Source organism: Teleopsis dalmanni, chromosome 2 (genome assembly GCF_002237135.1).
Source record: "Teleopsis dalmanni isolate 2A chromosome 2, ASM223713v2, whole genome shotgun sequence".
In the NCBI taxonomy this organism is placed as follows: Eukaryota; Metazoa; Arthropoda; class Insecta; order Diptera; family Diopsidae; genus Teleopsis; species Teleopsis dalmanni.
Window position 1 is genome coordinate 229,511,266 of NC_051847.1, and position 20,732 is coordinate 229,531,997.

Genomic DNA, 20,732 nt, shown 5'->3' on the forward strand with positions numbered 1-20,732 from the left:
AACTAACTAATTTTTTGAAAAGGTGTGTTTTCAGATGGTATGAAAACGAATTTAGCAAATTTCATTAAATAGAAATAAATACAGGATATAAGGTTATTGAAAATTTTGGATTCGAGAATATTACATTATTTTAATTAAACAATGTTTTCTGTCAATATTGAACTAAAAAAAATTTTATTTGAGCTATTTAAATTGATGCGATTATATTAAACTTTCAAATACCTTTTTAGGTTTGTATCTTTTTAATATATTTCATTGTATCTAAAATTTTATTTTTAATTTTCAGAATTCCATGTGACACTGCTAACTCCTTGCATCAATGGAAATTTTTCTTACTTTAGTTTGACTGCATATAAAAATTTTCCACGAGAGCAATAAAAATCAACCAACCAAATCTGTCTAATCCAGCCATACGCAGAGAAGCAAGATGTCTTCCATGACTCCATCATCCAGAAATTGATTAAACGTCAACGAAATAAATTAAAGACAAAAATTTACCGCGAAATGAGCACAATAACTGCAGATGGTCAGTCGCCGCTAGGAGCGGGGGCGGCAGCAGAAATTTTATTACTTGATGGCGCTAATCAATCATATTCGCCATTTTTATTCTCCTCCGAGGTGGTCGGTGTCAATGCCTCAATAACAGCGCTAGACATCGAAAATTTGCAACAATTTTTGCGACAAAATAAAAGATTCCATCAGAACATCAGTCAAATGCTGAATATGTCGACAGATAATCTTACAAATTTGCTGACCACCGCACAACATCCACAGCCACAACGTGATCCACTACCGCTGCTGATGACTCTGACAATTTTCTATGCGTTCATCTTTGTGGCAGGTGTGCTCGGAAACTTAATAACATGCATTGTCATCTCACGAAATCGCTTCATGCACACGGCGACCAATTTTTATCTTTTCAATTTGGCTGTGTCCGATATGATTTTGCTGTTGTCAGGTGAGTTTATGCCCAATAGATTGACACATCGGTTATAAATTGTTGAGGGAATTTATATGAGAAATGTCAATGTAAGTATGTAAATGATTGGGTGTCATATATGATTGTGAAGAGCTTAAGGCACAAAATAATTGCAATGTTGTTAACTTTAGTTACTGCAGTTCATAAGACATTAAAATGATTTATTTTTTACTTTAACTATATCTAAATTAACTTCATTACACTACTAATGCAGACACTTAAAACGTACATTTGCGGTCGTTAATCTGAGCAAAAGTAACCCCACCAACATAAGCGCTTTTCTTATGAGATCATTTTCACTTTTTATTGGTATTTATCAGCCATTGAATTCACTTCGTTTATTTTTCACTTTTTTTCACTTTTTTTCACTTTTTTCACTATTTCATTTTATGCACTACAAAATTACACAAAATTACATTAAATATATGCAAAAATTACACAAAGCATTACACAGAATCCTTTACATTCGTCTGTAATCAGTAAACATTATGCAAACCCTTACCGCTTTGATAAAAATAATTCATTTTTTATAGCCCAACGTATGAATTCATGCATAAATGAATACCTTCCAGCGAACACACACACACACATACGCACGCATACACACATACACTCATATGCTCGCTTGGCTCGAAACATTTGTTCACCACGGCGTATGAGCAACACTAATTTATTTTATTGCTCAGCCACATTTTTGCAAAGTGTGCAATTATTTTTTATGAAATTGTGTAGAATAATTTTAACTATTTCTTCTATAGATTTTTGTAGATATTTGCAGATTTTATTATGAGCGCTTCACTATTAGAAAAATCATATCAAATCACATACAATATTTACGCTCGTATTATTTTATGATTTTTATTATTTAAATATGAAAATTCGGAAGAGCGAAAAAAATATGTTTTTTAGGTTTTTAAACTAACAAATTATTTTTTATTAACTAAATTGTCTGAAATTTTAGTTAAGAAATAAATACAATAGAGCAAATTGCTTAAAACCTTTAAGAATTTAAACTGTTGAAACAACTTTTGCTACTTTAACGTGTTTTTTATTTATTAAAAATTTATAAAATATTCTTAACATGATGGATAAAGGATTTCTTACTTCTACAATAAAAATGTTTTTAACAGATTTTGCTTCATTCTGTAAACGTTCTTCTGTAAATTCCTTTCTCAAATCTAAATTGGAATTCGTGTTGCTGTAAATGAAATTCCGTTTGATTGTGTGTCCACAATGAAAAAGGGAAAGATATTTTCTTGTATTCAACTCTGTGAAGCAGTTACCATGCTCAAGATTGCATTCAATTGCAAACAATATGGTAAACGGTGGCCAACCACGCGCCAGAAGTTTAAATGCAAATCTTTACCTTAACTTCCAGACCCTGAAAAGTTATTGTGAAAATGTAAAAAAGTTTAAACTGTGATTAATCGTTACAGTGCTAAAAGTATTGTAAATTATTCTATTAAATATACAAATTTAAATTTATTTTTTGAATGCTTATAATACTAATAAGATACCAAATATTGAAAGCTAACTCTCATAGAAAACACTTAAATTCACCTTTTTGAAATTTGTGATCTCATGCAATTTTTTGGGTAGCTTCATAATTCCAATAGTTGAAAAATTCTGTGATTTTTAGCAGATCTTTAGTACGCTTTTTTGTCATTAAAAGAATTCTAAGATCCAAACAAGTGATAGTCAGATGATGCAAGATTCAGGCTATACAGTAGATGCGTCAAAACTTCCCAAGTTAAGCCAAATTGTTTCAAATCATCAGAGATGCATAAGCCCTGACTTTGTCATGGTGGAACACGTCTTTTTCCTTGTCTCCGACACTGTCCTCGGCTTTTTTAGTGATTGATCTGACAGAACGAGGTACATTTTTGTCCTCATAGTTTCTGAAACAAAGTCGACCAAATTGCTTCTTTGCTCGGGATTTACTTACAGCGTCCTTACCATAAACCATGCAATTTGTTCGGCATATTTTCATTGCAGTTTCACCTTTTTTATAATAATGAGGCATAATATAGCATATTTCTTCTGATGTTTCATTTAATTTTTAAAGGAGCTACGAATTACACAACTACAACGGCATCTTTCAAACTTGTTTCAAACCGTCTAATCCGCATACACTCTTCATATAGTTCAAATATATGTATTAAAATATACATCACTTGAGGTATAGGAAAGTAAGAAACCAAAAAAGAACAAATAGCGCCAGTAGAAGAAATTATTAAAGAAACCAAAAAATATTTGGAGAATTTCACAAAACCGCTTATAGAAACTGTTATATGATAATCATCAAATAATGTTGAAAAATAAAAAATTGAAAAAATAATATTGATTGAAAGACATCGAAAGAGATAATCTTAGTTTAAAAGCACTAGTGAAGATATATATATTAGTTTCCGTAATTCGTAACTAATATATATATCTTTACTAGTTCTCTTAAACTATGATTATCTCTTTCGATAACAAGAAGAAATTAATAAGAAACTGTATAAATTTCATTTCCCAATAAAATTTTATTCGTCAAGTCATGTTTTGGTCGACTTCTAGATATTGCAGTTCTTTTTCTAATTCTAAGCATATGTTATTTATTTACTCACTTTAGATGTATTTGAATCACTCGTATCTGCGCCTTCAACTCTGCTTTTTAACAGTATTTTGCTCACAAATATATTTACTATTTCCACACCTCAACGATTTTTCAACAAACCAAATCACTGTCCTACTCAGTCATAACGAAAAATACAGCAAAATCGCTCACTGGGGAATGATTTATGCCTTAAATATACAAAAAATAGTTCAATACCTTCAAAATATTAGTTTAAAAAACGCTACACGTACAGTGAATGCCAAACTTACTACAGATCCTTTTACATGTCTGATATTTTGTAGGTATGCCACAGGATTTATATAACTTGTGGTTTCCGTATTCTTATCCTTTCACGGATGTCCTTTGTGTTATGGAAAGTGTGCTATCGGAGACAGCAGCCAATGCCACAGTGCTGACGATAACGGCATTTACAGTGGAGCGTTACATCGCCATATGTCATCCGTTTCGGTGAGTCGAACAAAATATTGCACTTTCATAAAACTTGGCTGTTTTTATATTCTTGAAGCAAAACAAAAAGTTTTAAGCGCACATAATTCAGTTTTAAAAAAAAACTCAAAATCATGCAAAATAATTTACACTAAGTAGCTTCCTTGAAAAAAATGTTCAAGAAAATGTTTTGTATTTATTCTGTATCATATTTTTACAGACAACACACCATGTCGAAGTTATCGAGAGCAATAAAATTCATTTTTGCCATTTGGGTGACAGCGCTCCTACTCGCTCTTCCACAGGCGATGCAGTTTTCCGTTGTGGCACAGGATGGTGGCACTTCATGCACGGTGAGTTGAAACTTGGTTGTATTAATTGACACATATTCTTTATCCGATTAAAACAATTCTGTTTTCATAATTTATCATAATTATTATTTAACAAAATTTCTGCTCTACTGACATAAGAAATGAATTTAGTTTAAAATAAGACAAGTCATTTATGGAAAATTATTGTCATGTGCTGTTTCTAATCATCCAATTGGTGTACATTGGGATCATGACTTGACGTTTCGTTTTGACTTTTTGTCAATTTTCTTATTTGTTTTCCGTTTTCTTTGCAGATGAAAAATGATTTCTTCGCACATGTGTTTGCCGTCTCTGGATTCATCTTCTTCGGTGGACCCATGACTGCGATTTGTGTTTTGTATGTGCTCATTGGTATGAAGTTGAAGCGTAGTCGTTTGCTTCAAGCGGTGCCAAGACGTTGCTATGATGTAAATCGCGGTATTAGCGCACAGAGTCGAGTCATTCGCATGCTTGGTAAGTAACGGAAACAAAGTTTTGTTGTATATCTGAATTTCAAATACGATATATACTTTGAACAAGCTATATTTTGAATAAGATTTAATTATTATTTATTCTTGATAAGTTTATACAAACTTGAGCGAATTAATAAGTTTTAATAATAAAAAATACTAAAATAAAAAAAACTAAAAATAATGAAAAAAAAATCTATATTACATACCTTTGCATATATTTTAATTACTAATTAATATTTTTGCCTACGTTAGACACTATAACGTTTAAATAATTTGGGATAGAACTAACACTGATTAGAGTTAGTTCTAATAACACAAGAGGAAGCATACCATTTTTTTTAATACTTCAATACAACGTTTCTCATCACTTATAAGCCACTGTGCCACTGTGCTACTTCTCTACTTAATCGAAAACATTTAAATCATTGATGCATATTTCTAACTACAAAATTTTAGAAAAATAATAAATAATACCGATTTATTTCTACATTTTACAATATGCCACTACTATACACTTCAATTAGTTCGGAATTGTTGTCACTCATACGCACTGTGAACTAATTGAATATGTTGAATATTTACAATAGAATTCACTGAATTTAAAAATTTGAAAAACTAAAAAGATATATAAATCTACCAAAAGCGTCAAAAGTTTTTGATAATTTCAAGGGATCACTTTCACTTGCTTTCAACCGTTTTGCACTTATTATTAAGCTGAGAACTTAACTTAGAAATTCACGAAACGAGAATGTGTTACTGGAACAATTTAAATGTGTCCAAATCACTTTTGTCTGCCATTTGGAAAAGCTCAGAACAAAAACGGCTGATAAATTTCAAGTGCACATTAAATCCAACACTTTCAGGCATTTTACTGCTTATCAAAACGGCAGCAGCAGAACTTAAGTTTAATCGCGTTTAAGTAATGCTCAAACTATGTTAGGCAAACAATCAGACCCACAACTAACATAGACCCACAAACCCAGACAATCTGTGTGTTTCACTCTATTTGAAAACAAAAACAGAAACGAAAAACCAGAACCTAAGTGTGTTCGTAGTTAAATTGGGCGCTACTAAAATGATTCTGTCAACAATAAAGAGTTTCTCTACAAATTGATTTAAATTTCATTTCACATTTTACATTTGTTTTTCTTTCGTTTTCTTATATTTCTGGTCAAATAAAAATACAGGAGGAGTTATCCTTGAGTCGGCCTATAAAGTCGTTTTAATTTGACGTCGCTTTAAACGAATATAATTTACTTTGGAAAAACTTTAAGATTTCTGGGTTGATAGTATTTAAATATTATTAATATCAACTGGAATGTTTGAAATAAACCCTCACTTGTATTTTATTTGTTTTTTCATAAATTATGTCCAATGTGACTTTATTTTAATTCTCTATTCAATTTTTTCTTGTGTCTTTTTTTTGCAGTTGCTGTTGCTGTTACGTTCTTTCTTTGCTGGGCTCCATTCCATGCCCAGCGTCTTATGGCTGTTTATGGTTCAACTGCTGGCATTGAGTCCAAAATATTTAATGATATATTTCACATACTGGATTATACATCGGGCGTGCTGTACTTCCTCTCAACGTGTATAAATCCGCTGCTCTACAACATTATGAGTCACAAATTTCGTGAGGCCTTCAAGGTAAGATGTCAACTCATTTGAATCTTATAATACATTTGCTCTCAACTAACTATGCTAACTGTTGTCACCTTCTTCACCTTCACACATCCTCAAACCCTAACATTTTACTTTGCCTAATTTCTGACATATTTTTTATACCACTTCCTGTGTTTGTTTGTTGTTGTTTCTGTTGTTCTCTTCTCTGTTTTAGGTGACATTGGCTCGTCACTTTGGACTTGCGAACAGGTACCAAACGCAGAATCACAACTACAGCGCTCTGTTGCGCCAGAACGGTTCCATGCGGCTGCACACAACGGTGAATAATAATGCCTTAGAGCATTTTAATTCTTACCGAGTAGTGCAATTGCAATGTCGTGACCCGAATCATCATCTTTCTCTGCAGGACAGCATCCGTACAACAACAACAACCACAACGATCAACAGTGCTAACAGCGGTAGCGGCAATGGTATGGGTGGAAACAATAGCTGCAGATCATCGCATCGTAATCGCTGCATATCAATAGGATCACAATCAACACTGCTGACATCACTTGGCAAGAATGACGTCTACAATAGCAACGGCAATCACCGTAGCAGCGTCGGCAATGACTCATTGCAGCATCGCATATTGCAAACACAAATCTCGCAACTCTCATCGGTGGGTGACGCGAATTCACTACTTGAATCAGAGGTTGGCAGTCACTACCACAATCATGCACATCCCAGTAACTCGTATCGATTAAGAGAACTTAAGCGTTCAAGTGTCAACATGACTGGCCGCAGTTTGCATTCACGACCTGTAGAAGATCGAATGTCGATTAACTCTCAAAATTGGGAGGAGAGTAACATTGAGTTAGAACCACACTGCTTAGAAGAGACTGAAATGTACAATCGACCTGTTGCGCCAGTGGCACCACATATAATGGCAGCAACTCTAGTTGCCACGCAACCAGTGCAACCAATGAACACAATAGCTGAGTTAAGCGCTCAAACACAACCTTCCCGTTCGCGTCTCAAACTTTCTCGTATCATAAGCCGGCGCGATCAAGACGCTTATCTTACTCAAACTAGTCCGCGCGTAGAGTTGATGCGTGCACATTTGCCCGGTATGAGCAACGCGCCTCTACCGCTGGCTAGAACATCAAGCAACCGCAAGCAACCAGCACAGGTCCGTGATTTCCGAAAGACTGTCAAAGCCAGAGCGCAACCCCATAAAAGTGGTAAAACGCTAGACAGTCTAACGGAAAAGTTTCGTTGGCGCGCTCGAAAAAAGTTCACCATACCGCGCTCAACAACGGAAGCCAACAACCGCATTCGGCAGGAGTCTTCTTCGTCAACATCATCAGCCGGCACGCCAACACCAACGACAGCGCTGATGCGTGTAGTTTACCCCGCGGCGGCAGTAACAGCTGCAACCGAAACACCCACGAACTCAGAGTTGACGATACGCAACAGTGGCTTGGGATATAGCGCTATGCCGAAGGCATTATGATGTTAATAGCACACACGACACACGAAAGGGCAAGGAAAGAGAAATAGAAACATTCCAAATGTATGAAATTTAAAATTTGCTAGTAGAATATGAGACCTACTTAAGCTAATGAAGCAGAATTTTGTTTGGCGTAGAAAAATAAACAGCAATAACTCAACGAAAAGAAAATAGAATTGGGCACAATGTAAATTTATAGGCTAAAAAGCGTACATCGAGCACAAGAACAACAACAATTGATTTTGTTTTAAAAAGGGCGCCGATATATTTATTTGCGTATTACTGCTAACAATAAAAATACTATAAAATTTTATTCAAATATTTACTTTAATGCAATATGTTTTTTATATGCTCAATATGTGCAATCAACCGTCAAATGTCGTTCGCTCGACAATAACATAAAAAATTGCGTACAAGTGTACGTATATATCATATATGTACCACAATGTGAAAAAAGTGTAACAAATAAATAACATGAAACAAGCAAGCAAAAAGCAAGAAAAGGACTAAGAATTTAGGCATATGCATGAACATGTTGAGTGTGAAATAAATGAGTTACACGCATTGCTACAACACCAATTATCAAATAAAATAACTTATACACACAGCCATCATCAGCAACCACATTCACATGTTAAAATTTTTCACTCGCAGACACACAAATGATGAAGCACGAAGAAATACACAAAGCTATTAAGAAAAAGAAATATGCAAGAACATACTTAGTTATATAGTTAGAAAAAAATTTATATAAAAAAAACACTAATCATGTCAAACAACTTCATCAACATTGTCAAATGTCATTAAACACACAGCAATGACAGCAACAACAAAAACAAACTACGATAAAGCAGCGAACTCATCAACATCAATAGCAGCGCTGCAGCATCGCAAAAGAAAACATGTCCATCAATTTTCGTCTTACTTAAATTCGGCTGCTAGCCGAATAAGTGTGCCGCTGTACCCTGCAAGACGAGCAAGAAAACATATGACACTTCGTTAAGCTTAAGAACATATACAAAAACAAAAACAAAAACAAAAAATAAGAAGCGAGAAATGATAAGAAGAAAATACGTTAAATATGAGTGGATGTATGAAAGACGGAATAACTAAAAAAACAACAATAGAATGAATATTATTGTAATCTAATAAAAGTACAACAAAACAGTAAGAGTTTTGATTTGTCAAAGAAGCACATAAGAAAAATAACAACTAATAAAATAGCAACAACATCGGACAATGATTGATGTTCCGTTGCACTTTTTATTGCTAGAATTTAAGAGCCATAAAATGGCGCATGGATAAATCTAGCGTTTTCCAATCGGAAAATAAAAAATAAATAAATGAAATTTATTAAAATAACAAAAATTATTGAAAGTGATAATTATTGTCAATATTAGTTAAACTGAATTACACGAATTAACATGATTTTTTCGCTGTTAATAACAGAAGATTTAGTAAATAGAAATAAACATTGTATATGATGTCCTTTAAGGACCCTTTTAACTAACTAAAATTCAATTTGTACATATAGCTTAGGTTTAGTTAATTTTAAATATAAATAAAATATTTTGATTTTAGCTGCATTGAAATGAATGAGATTTTTGTATGTCAAAGGATATTAGAGAATGTTAATTTATTAAACTTAATTGTAAATTACATGTTAATATATTAATATACTTGTAGTTAATAAAATTGTATTGTTAATATATTTGTATTAAGTTGTATTTAATTGTTAAATAATCAAAGGCTTTAAATGAAGACAAAATTATATGAATTAAATGTATTTTTATTTGTTGTTGTCAATACACAAACTTATTCTTAGTAAGTTATTTGCTAATCTCAACAATAGTTGAGTAAAATCTAACAATTGGAAGATATAATTTATGAGTACTTGAGGTGTATATTTTTCTTAATTGCTAGATATCTATGATATCGTTAAACTTAATGCAATACGGTAGAGAGAAATTGTCAGTTGAAAGAAAACATTCGAGCGCCTTTAGTCACCTACAAACTTAAAGTCAAATTATGTTTGTAAAGAAAATATATGAACTGTGAAGTAGAAGATGCAAGACTTCATTTCCTCAAAATAATGGTTTACTTCTTATACATACAATAAACTCGGTAATGAACCATTATAAAATCAAAAATCTTATAAAGTAGTAAACAAATCTTAGTTTTCTTCACTGACCACTGATTATGAAAATAAGGCTACGTATGCCTAGATAGGTAAAAATGTAATATAATAATTGCAAATTAAAACTTCAGTAATTAATCTTGATATATTCAACAATCTCACAAGTTTAAAACTTTGCTAAAATATTTCTTAAATTTCAACTCAATAGTAACGACTGTCATTATAAGATACTTACTTCCCACATACCTACCTCAACCAAAGCTCTTAAATTAAATTTAAATGGTTGACGTAATTTCGATGGAATACCGCAACTTTACTCCAAATGAAATTTTCATTCAAGCCCAAAATACGTTAACGAAATCATGACTTCATCAAAAGTTTAATTTCTTTTCTTCCTTTTCACTAAACCAAAATAGACTCCACATTTTGGGAAGGTGACTGTTAACCAAGAGCTGATTCGCACCTGTGACCTTAAAAATAAGACACAGTAAAACAAATTAAATAATTCCGAACTCCACTTTCTTCATATAAAAAGCATTGGGAAGTAACTTGCTTTGGAGCATTAAGACATCGATTGGTGCGAAATTTAGAAAAATTCAATTCTGTAATAACTTAAAGCAGCAAATTGAAATCGTGAGGATATGTGTGCATGGGAAAAACATGAAATAACAGACTCAGAAGATTATGGTTTCGGTGCTTATCATTTAAAAACTTCAAAGCATGGCAATGAGTTCCTAATCTAGCTTAGGGATACTATTGCGTAGATATACTCGTAGATGTGTGTGATTCCTCGCAGCATTATTTTTCACCTTTCTTACTTCGTTATGTACCATCATTTGAAATTAAATACATGATAACAAAGCTATCAAAGTTATGTACCCAAACATCCATAATAAGATGCATCCCAAAATATAATATTTTCAAGTCTTTATGTACCAACAGAAAAATAAAATTTCCGAGCATGTGTTGGAAGTGTTGGAAATAAAACCATCTTTGACTCCACTAAGTGTATAAAAATGTATCCTCCAAATCATCCAAGTCATTTTAAATCAGAGTTTGAGTGCTAAGAAACGTGTCTTGTTTTTGTAATTTCGATGTAATTAAAACAGGATATTAGGATATACAAATATGTACGTGCTATGCGAGATGTAGCGTTGAGGAATCCTTTGGAATGTTCATTTAAAAAAATAAACAATTAGGCGTAAATATAAAAGCTTGTATGAAAACTTTAATGAAGAGTTTAGCGCAAAATTATTTTCACTTTGAGTGAGAAAATAACACTGATTATAAGGACGTGGATGTTAAGAAAAAACGTCAGTAAGTCAAAGAAAGTCACTAAAGATTAGGTAAGAAAGTCACTAATGTTATTTTTTAAATTGAGAATTATTAAAGTATAGAAATACTTCGGATCTATTGAATAAATTTCAGACAATGACGACATTTTTAGCGATACAATGTTTTAATTACAAAAATCATAAATGACTTCACTGAAGGAAGAAGTGACCTGTTTACATTCATCTAGACAGTTTAAGACTATTCAGCAATCAAAATTAAAGAAGAATTTCTCAGGTTTTTTATTCAAATACATCGTACTTCTTCAAACGAAGCCAATACTAAATCGAGTCTTTTTTTAAAAGATGTACAAAAGTGTTTTTTACTGGAGCTTATAGAAAATGTGAGAATTAGGAGAAAACTACAGTTTAACACACATCACATGCTCGTATCCTGTACTGGTTAGGAATAATATTTTTCACATTCAAAAAGTGAACACAAAACGCAAAATTCAAAATAGCAACACCTCTCAGATTCACAAGGGACTAGAATTCTAAATAGAATTCCTAAACTTATGGTTATGTATACGGAACAATATGTGCAGAACTAACGACTTATATATTAGAGAAATAATAGGTAGTTATAAACATAGAACGAACGTGTTATCTATAACTTTTAGATTCTTCTACTAACTCCAAGTGTTGCATTTAATCTTTCCTTTTAATGCTTTTCCTTTTCTTAAATTTGGAAGGCAACAATGGAAATAGTAAGTATTGTACATACTGGTTATATTTTCTTATAAAACTTAGTATCAATGTAATAGTGCACTACTTAAAAATCTCAAACTCTAATAAACTCTAGGCCGCAATAGTTGCTTTTGCATAATCCGTTACATATAAACTTTTTAAATACCTCTAAATACCTTATGCCTTACGAATACTACTTGAAACTGCAAACATTTTGGGGCATTTTATTTTGGATTCTTTAGAGTTCACTGCTCTTGTAAATATTATCAATATTATCAGACTAGGAACATGTAGTTATGTTAATATATCAGGAACATAAAAAATTTCGTTTGTGGTATTAGAAAACTGATCTCAGACATTGAATAATTTTCGAACATGAAGAGATTTTAATGCTTATGTATGTACGTATATGAAACTTGTTCACTAACAATTCGGTACTAATATTGGTTAAGCTAAATCTATGCATTATTTCTTGATAATTCTTCAGAGAATCAACTAAATTTCCATTTAAAATAACCGCGTCCAGTTTTCTAAACTTTGAAAACATTCCTAACAGAAAGTTGAATCATGCGTTGAACTAAATCTCTCTATTAGCAACATTCAATATAGTAAGTGTTCCTAGTGTAAGTAAGACATAAGTCCATGGCACTTATACTCAATTGATACCTGTTTGCTTTCACGTTAACGTACGAGCATGAAAATCAGCATAGGGAAAACTAAAATTTCGTGAAAATTCAATAGTAGTCTCACGCTTTAATCTTTGATTGCACTTGATTGATGAGATCAATGATTGCCTTCTGTATTTTCCTACTGTCACGGGGAGTTGTGGGCCAATTGAAATGATAGCATCCTCAAATTTATGTGCCTTAAAACAAATGCAGAAAATAATTATTTTTAGGTCGTGAATTTGACTTAAATACATACTCAGTTACATACTTAAATACATACTATGCACAGTATCAATTGCCGTGTCGCCCCATTTCTATTCCCTCTGATTGTCTGTCACCATTGGAAATCGGTACTCTACACAAAATTAGAATTTATTAATAACCACGGTTACTGTGGAATTATTTCAAAATAGATTTCTTCAATACAAACAATAAATTCGCATAATTTATTTATTATGCTATATTCTCCTTTAAAATCCTGGCAAATATACAAAACAAAGCAGAGCAGCCAAATAAATTTAAAAGCAAAAAACAACAATATTTTCTAAGGAGAAACTTGATGCGTTGCTTCCAAGTATTTCTTAAGGTCTGTAAGATATACTGTTATGGTTTTCTTGTGACTTTCTGCTGTTGTTTTAAGAAACTCGTAAATTGCTCGTTATTACTCAGCAACATGTCTTGGCATACATTACGCAGCTAAGCAATGCTATTGACTTTGAATAATCAGACCTCTGCATCGATTGCCCGCAAAACCAGAGCTACAAACATCCTTGATAGTACAGCGGGAAGAAAGTCATTTGCATTTGCGAGTACTGCTAACCAGATACGGGTAAACTGTCAAGGTCAAAATAGTAGACTGTACTTTAAGTTGACTTCCTGTTTCCGGTTTGTTTTTGGATCAACCCACTTTAATCTTCTTTCAGTTGTGATTTTAATCCATTATAGCCTTCGTCAGTTTAGCGAATGGATATTAATTGCCTTCAATGGAATTTAGGTATATATATATGTATTTATTAATATATATATGTATTTATTGTAAATATTAAAATTAATAAAAATATTTATATAAATAAGGTAAGAAACACAAATCATTTCCATAACAAAGGATAGCACAAACGTTTTTATGAGTTCATTTTAGACAAATACACAGCTCAGAACCATAAAGGATTGCTTATCAAAAACAACAAAGTACAGATTTTAAATTAACATGGGTATGGCTATATTTCCACACAATAAACACATAAAAAAATGTTTTAAAATAAAAACTTAAACTTTCAATTCAATTTTTTTTTTTTACTTTTTCTGAGTTCTTTTAAATGAAGCGCAAATATTCGACCGCATGTTTTGGCATGAACATTTGGAACGACACAATGTTTCATTAGAACTGTCAGCTTTCGGACTTGCTAAATGAATTCTAATTTGATAATGTTTGTCTAATGCAACCCATACCAGTTGATGCATCGAATTCAATCCTAGTTGGCCCAGCACTGCTTCGAATCGAAACGATTGCAGCGTTGCGGTTACTTAGTTTCGTCCCAAGCTGTTCAGACTTTATGCTTATGCTTTGCTGAAGTTTTCGAGGTGGTCGAGTATCATCAGACATGAATGCAGTGAAAACATTTGGGACGACTGACCTTATTATTGAAATCTGAAGGCTCTTGTCGGACTCCCCTCACAATAAAACATTAAAAACAAGTGCCAAAAAATAACAAACATCAAACGTCAGAAATGTAAATAATAAAAATATTGAGATTCATGCGTGTGTGTCGAATACTCATTCATATATCCATTTGTCCGAGTATATATATTTTAAGCATATTTATGTAAATAAATGTAATAATATGGACACGATATGAAAATGTTACTATTAAACAAACACATAATATATTCGATAAGTAACAGCACGTTAGGATATTTGTGTGCTTTAAGGACTCCACACATTTGTCCTTTTGTAACTATTTGCTTTAATAAAAAAGTAATAAAATTGTAAACTGTCAATGGGCTGTTGATAAATGTGCGAAGCTGGGGTACGTCCGACGAATTTGGGCATTAGAATTTATAAATATTAATAAAAATGTATATCAGGAAAGAAGATGGACTGAGTTGTTTCAATTTGAGTACAAATTTTGATTTATATTCAAAAACTTTATAAATTTATTTTATACCTTGCAAAACCTCATCACACCTAGGTTTTACTGAATGATTTTGAAATTAGTTAATTGCTAAGCAATTATAGACAAGGTTCATATCGTAAATAGAACTATCATTTAATTTAAGAAATACTTCGTGCGTTTGAACAACCTTCTTATAGCTATTTTGGATTTCAAAGTTATCTCTTTCTGCATATTTAAGATCTAAATTCTTTAATTTATTTACATCGACGAATTTGATCCAAGGATCTTGCTTCGCCTGCTTCACCATTGCATTGTTTTTGAGGCAGAAGTAATGGTTTACTCGATCGATCTGGAGCCATACTATTTTTAATATGAATATAGCAAATTTTCGGACAGACAGCCTGCAATTAAGTTTTTGGAACGTGTTGTAACTGCTCAGTCCACTACATTAGATTGCTCAGTCCATTACATTCCTTTAAAAGGGGTGAAGTTCACCAAACCTTGAAGACTTTTTTGCTGACGTCATTAACTTTTGAAGTCCACACACTTTTGAAGTCTTTGTTTGACCAAATGATTATATATTGATTATATATAACCAAATGTTATGCAGTATCCAAACTGAAAGTCCTGAGAATGGAATGCGTTAAATACAATATTAATCGATTTACCAAGTGTTAGATATATAATATACCAGAGAAGCCACATGTGCACTATTGAACCACTTCGAATATGAGTACCACCAGGATTTCGGTGACTTTCACCATATAAACTAAATTAAATAAAGGTAATTTTATCTGTAATTTAGCAAATATATAGCACCTAATGTCCTATTATTAAATTTACAGCACATTAAAGTTATTTCATTTAAAAAACATGCGGCAAGTCCACAATGTAATAATAACAAATAATTTGAAGTCGTGATAATATTTTGGCGCCTGCAGCCCAAAACGAAATCACGTACAACTAACGACATATACACTAAAAATGTGTGAATCTGCATTTTTCTACGCCACGCCAAGCTGTGTCCTGGCACATATACAAGGAGTACGTGTTTACGAGACCAAAATACTTATTTATACTTGTATGGCTTAATGCTTCAACCACATACAAACTCCCGCCGTAAGTGCTTATAAACGTGTTTAAGGTGTACGGCTTTATATGTAACAAACCTATCATTGTTGCAAAATACGAATATATACTCGTACTATCAGTGTACGTACCGACGTACATTCATGCCAATTCGTAAATATTTATTCTAGTCTGTACGGATACACATATGAGTTTCCAGGACTGCATACTAATGTTGTCAATAGTAAATCAACAATGAGGTTAACGGCATAATTTGAAGAAGATATATTTGCATATTATGTGCGAAAGTGCGACCTGTCGTTTGGAATTGATTGGACTCGGTGTTAATAATCACACAAGTGTTATTTACTCAGTCCTTTAATGAAGTACAAATTCGTTCATTATGTACTTAAGGTTTATGTAGCCAATTAATTATTAGATTGATTTTAATTGAAATTATCTCAGCATAACAGCAAGTACTGGAAAACTCTTACCTCTTATCACCTTTCTGAATGTTCTCAATTGGTTATATTTTTATCTTAACTCTTATAGAAAAAGGATTCATAATAAAAATATTATAAAATTATATTTAGTATGTAATAAGATGTAGGTATGGTCTATAATGAAGATACATAAGTTACCCATTTCGTGGTTCCAAAAGTAAACGTATATAAAGGCCAACTTGTAATTGAGTGTTCCATAAAATTTTAATCTCAATAAATTGTTTGGAACTTGCTATTAAGAGTAAAGAACAACATTATTTAATTAAATTCTACTAGACATTTTACAGCTTTGGATCGGTTTGAATTAATTCTAGAAGACTTATCGAATCATTGCCAGCTTTATGGAATAACTCAACCACACATTGAAGAATGTTTTTTTAAAGAGCGTCAAAGGTTTGAGATGATCCATGTAATTACGATTCTTTACGTGACTCTGTAAAAAATTCCAGTAGCGATAAGTCGCATAATTTTGTTGACCAGTTCATATCATCAAAACATGTGTGGAAAATTTCTCGTAAAATTCAGCCAAACATATAATTTGTGTGATTAAACAACCCATATTCATTCCAATTTTGCTTCATTACCTCTAGCACTGAAACTATTTTTGTACTATTTATCCCAACAGGCCATTATTTGAGATCAAGTGGGCTTTGATATACAAGGCCGCCATTCCAACCCAACCATATCTACGCCTATGTTCAACATGGACATATAGAGAATATTGCTTTAATGTCATTATCGTAGTCAAAAATATGAAAAGCTTTTAAAATCAATTTAAGCACCCCGCCAGACAATTTATGACTCAAAAAATATTTCAAGAGGACATGTAAAATTTGTACTCGATACAAAATATTTTGACGAAACTTGAAAAGTTCTCCAATGTTGTTGACGCAGCCTCAATAAATTTCACGAAATTTATGTAAATTTGCTGCACATAAGAATTTGTCTCCATTGCTTCCCAAGCCAGCCTAAAAAGGTTAGCGAAACAACTTAATTCCACACAAAGTCAAGAGGATGAAATGCAAATGATGTGTCATTCCTTCAACCCGCTTTGCCTTGCTCATTGAATTTCATTGACTTATGACTGTTGTTTTTTAGTTAGCAAAAACGACTTTTATGTGCGTTTGACTACTTTTATCGCAGAGATCGGAGCGGCTAGACGGCTAAACTAAGCAACTGTCGAACGTTTTTCCTTTTGGAATTAGAAGGCAGGATGTGTAAAAAATGTACTGTTTCTGTTGTCTGTAGTACGTTTTCTAACTTTGTGTCTGTCATTTCGGGAGTTCCTTAAATAAATCAAATATTTTTCATTTCATGTATAAATGTTTTCAAGTAGCTCTGCTTCTTCTATCTGGATTTTTCTCATGAAATACATTATTCCATCGAATTCAAGTGAATTGAATTTAGTCCTCTTTGTTATTGCAATTCCTGCAATTAATCATTTATAAATTTTTTTAATACTTCAATACTCAATATTCAATATCAATTTATTGAGAACCTTGAGACTACTTAAGTCGCAATCCATTCATCGATTCATAAATTTCTAGTCGGTAATGTTTAAGAGCGCTTAACTTTTCTTAACCAGAAAAAGGAAAATAAATTTTATTTGAATTCCTTTGGGCTAATATTTGTTTAACCATTTCATTCCAAATAGTTTTACACAATTTATTGAATACTAACAATTTACTGTTTTGGAGTTTCTTAAGGATGAACCACATTCCTTCTGCACAAGAAGGATGGATTTTGATGCTCATGCGCCGACAAGCCGCTAGTGTGTGAATAATCGTAAAATTTATGAGTTACTGGGTGGATGTGACGAGAAATGGTATATCCTTTAAAATATGTAACATTTTTTTTTTTATTTATAATCGTGACAAAACCAAGACAAACAAATCTGTTGGTTGATTTCAGAGATTTGGATAATCCATGTGTGCATGATTTTACTTTAAAGCGTTGAGGAAATTTTAACAGTTTAAGAAAAAAATTGAGTAACTGTTTTGATTTTATAGAGAACATCTGTTACAGCATTATATATATCTTTAACCGATATTTATTTGTACAAGACTTCTTTACTTTTACATTATGTTGGATAATAATTGAATAAATTTTCCTGCTTTAATCAGGATTTCAAGATGAACCAATTTGGGGTTTTATTGCCACTCCACGTCCAGAACCATGTTTACCGATACCTTTTTTTTTATAAGTTGATCTCACTGACACGAGGATTTAGTTTGTAGAAAAATGACTTCAGTTCAAAGTCCATATATTCCTTTTTGTACACTTAGATGGAATCTGAACCTACCATGAAATATACAATAATCTAACTGTATGCAACTAAATAAGTAGTACTATATGATAAGGAATCCTTTCTGTGCTTCAGTGGTAGATCCCATTTTTAACTATCTATAAATTTTTGAAGCTTTACGTGAACATTAATCTTTTTTAATAATGAGTATTTCTTTTTGGTATAAAAAATTAGACTGAAAATCGAATTAGAAGATTAAGCGGCAATAAATCTTTATAAGTGCGGTTTGTAAATAATGTTTTTCGACAGGGTTTGAATTGATGTCTCCTTTTACAGACGCATGGCGTATAATTTTTGGCAGTTGGATTGATGCCTCCTTTTACAGACGCATGGCGTATAATTTTTGGCAGTTGGACTAGATTTTCGGGACACCTCTTCACAAAATTGTGTAAAGAATATTAAGATTTCAATGGTGGATCACACTTTGAACAGCAGATATTCTGAAGACGAGCTAGAATATGATTCATATAAATCAATGATCATCTAACATTTGTGCATGTTATCTTATTTTAATATAACTCCGTTTTCGCCTCAATAAGTTAATTGTCCTACACTGTATTTCTTAATTTCTTTTTGAACGTCTATACTGCTTTCGTTTCATGTACCTAAAAATGAGTATTTCTTTCTTAACTTCTAATATCGTTGACTTTAAAAAAGCTTTTGACAAGATGATACGCGATTTTATTTGGCGGTTGTTAAGGAGAGGTATGCTAATAAAAATTTTACAGATAATTAAGGCAAAACTCTCAGATCCATTTGAAATTTCTACTGGTGTTCGTCAAGGTTGTACCATGTCGCCTATCTTGTTTATCTTAGCTTTGGAGGAAGTAATGTGATCCACAATGAATGGAGGGAAAGGCATACAGTGGACGCCTTTTACACAGTTAGAGGATTTCGAGTATTTTAATGACGTTTGTCTATTAAGCCTTAGATTAAGCGACCTGCAGGAGAACCTAGAGCAATTAGGCAAAAACGCAAAGTGCGGAAACTTTATAATAAACATCGACCGATTTTCGTACCTGGACAGTATAGTTATAAACAAGAGTAGCGCGGATAAAGACATTGCTGCACGTGTTGTTAAAGCCAAAGCCGCATTTAGTATGCTGCGAAACGTATGACAAGTGCTTACGGCAGATTCTTAATATATGGTGACCAATTCGCATATCAAATGAACAACTTTGAAAGCGAACAGATCAAGTATGTGCGAATACTGAAGTTAAAAGACGTAAATGGAAGTGGATAGGGCATATTCTCCTATAATTAGTACCACAATTATAAGACACTTAACCGTTTCCAAACTTACAACAATTCTATTTACACTACCTAAAATCTCCACAGTTGGACTTGCATTTAAAAAGAAATAATTCTTGTTTGAGAAACAGCAATTAATCAGTGTTTTTCTCGACAACTTTTATTTCATAAAACTTTTGAAATGTCAAGCCCCTTGGATTTTAATCACTGTACGTTAAACGTCACTTACACAATTTGTCGTTAATGATAAACAGTAAAAAGGAGAAAGCCAAAGTCATCTCCAATCAGGATTCAAAATATGCTGACTGGCTTGTGTTTACTCCAAAGATGCGCACATCATAAAAGAAACAGACTTTTGTGAGGGATGCAATCGAATAACAAAAAAACAGCTCAAAGCAGAATCCAAAACCACTTGTGGATTGCGTACGAATTTAATATTGAAGGTTTAAACGGTGAATTAAATTAAAATTCATTTTATACGAAATAATTAGCAATAACAAATAATAATGTTATTTCCCAGATCACTATCTGTCTGCCTTCGTTTCAAGGTCGGCTACTCACAGAGGGATTCTGTGGGATACTCACTTAAGCAGAGCCATCCAGTTTTGTTCTATTGCAATTCAAGGAGCCATCAGTTTCACATTAATTTCGGACTTTCATTTAAATTCAAATTTAAAAGAAATTACAAAAATTCCGTCATCGTCCCTT

The 20,732-nt window shown here is 32.5% G+C and overlaps 1 protein-coding gene across 2 annotated transcripts in view; it reads left to right on the forward strand.

The window, feature by feature from the left end:
• Positions 1 to 8,711, forward strand: part of LOC119682212 — a 50,474-nt gene extending 41,763 nt beyond the window's left edge. Inside the window, exons 2-8 of one of the 2 annotated variants that reach the window (XM_038095583.1) lie at positions 287 to 958; positions 3,881 to 4,046; positions 4,246 to 4,378; positions 4,651 to 4,849; positions 6,278 to 6,492; positions 6,683 to 6,787; positions 6,875 to 8,711. In XM_038095583.1, coding sequence (XP_037951511.1) covers positions 505 to 958; positions 3,881 to 4,046; positions 4,246 to 4,378; positions 4,651 to 4,849; positions 6,278 to 6,492; positions 6,683 to 6,787; positions 6,875 to 7,963 — 2,361 coding nt within the window. In that variant the 5' untranslated portion in view covers positions 287 to 504 and the 3' untranslated portion in view covers positions 7,964 to 8,711. Of the gene's footprint in view, positions 1 to 286; positions 959 to 3,880; positions 4,047 to 4,245; positions 4,379 to 4,650; positions 4,850 to 6,277; positions 6,493 to 6,682 lie in introns of both variants that reach the window. The other variant, XM_038095582.1, reaches the window with a different exon arrangement.
• The last annotated feature ends 12,021 nt before the right edge of the window (positions 8,712 to 20,732 follow it).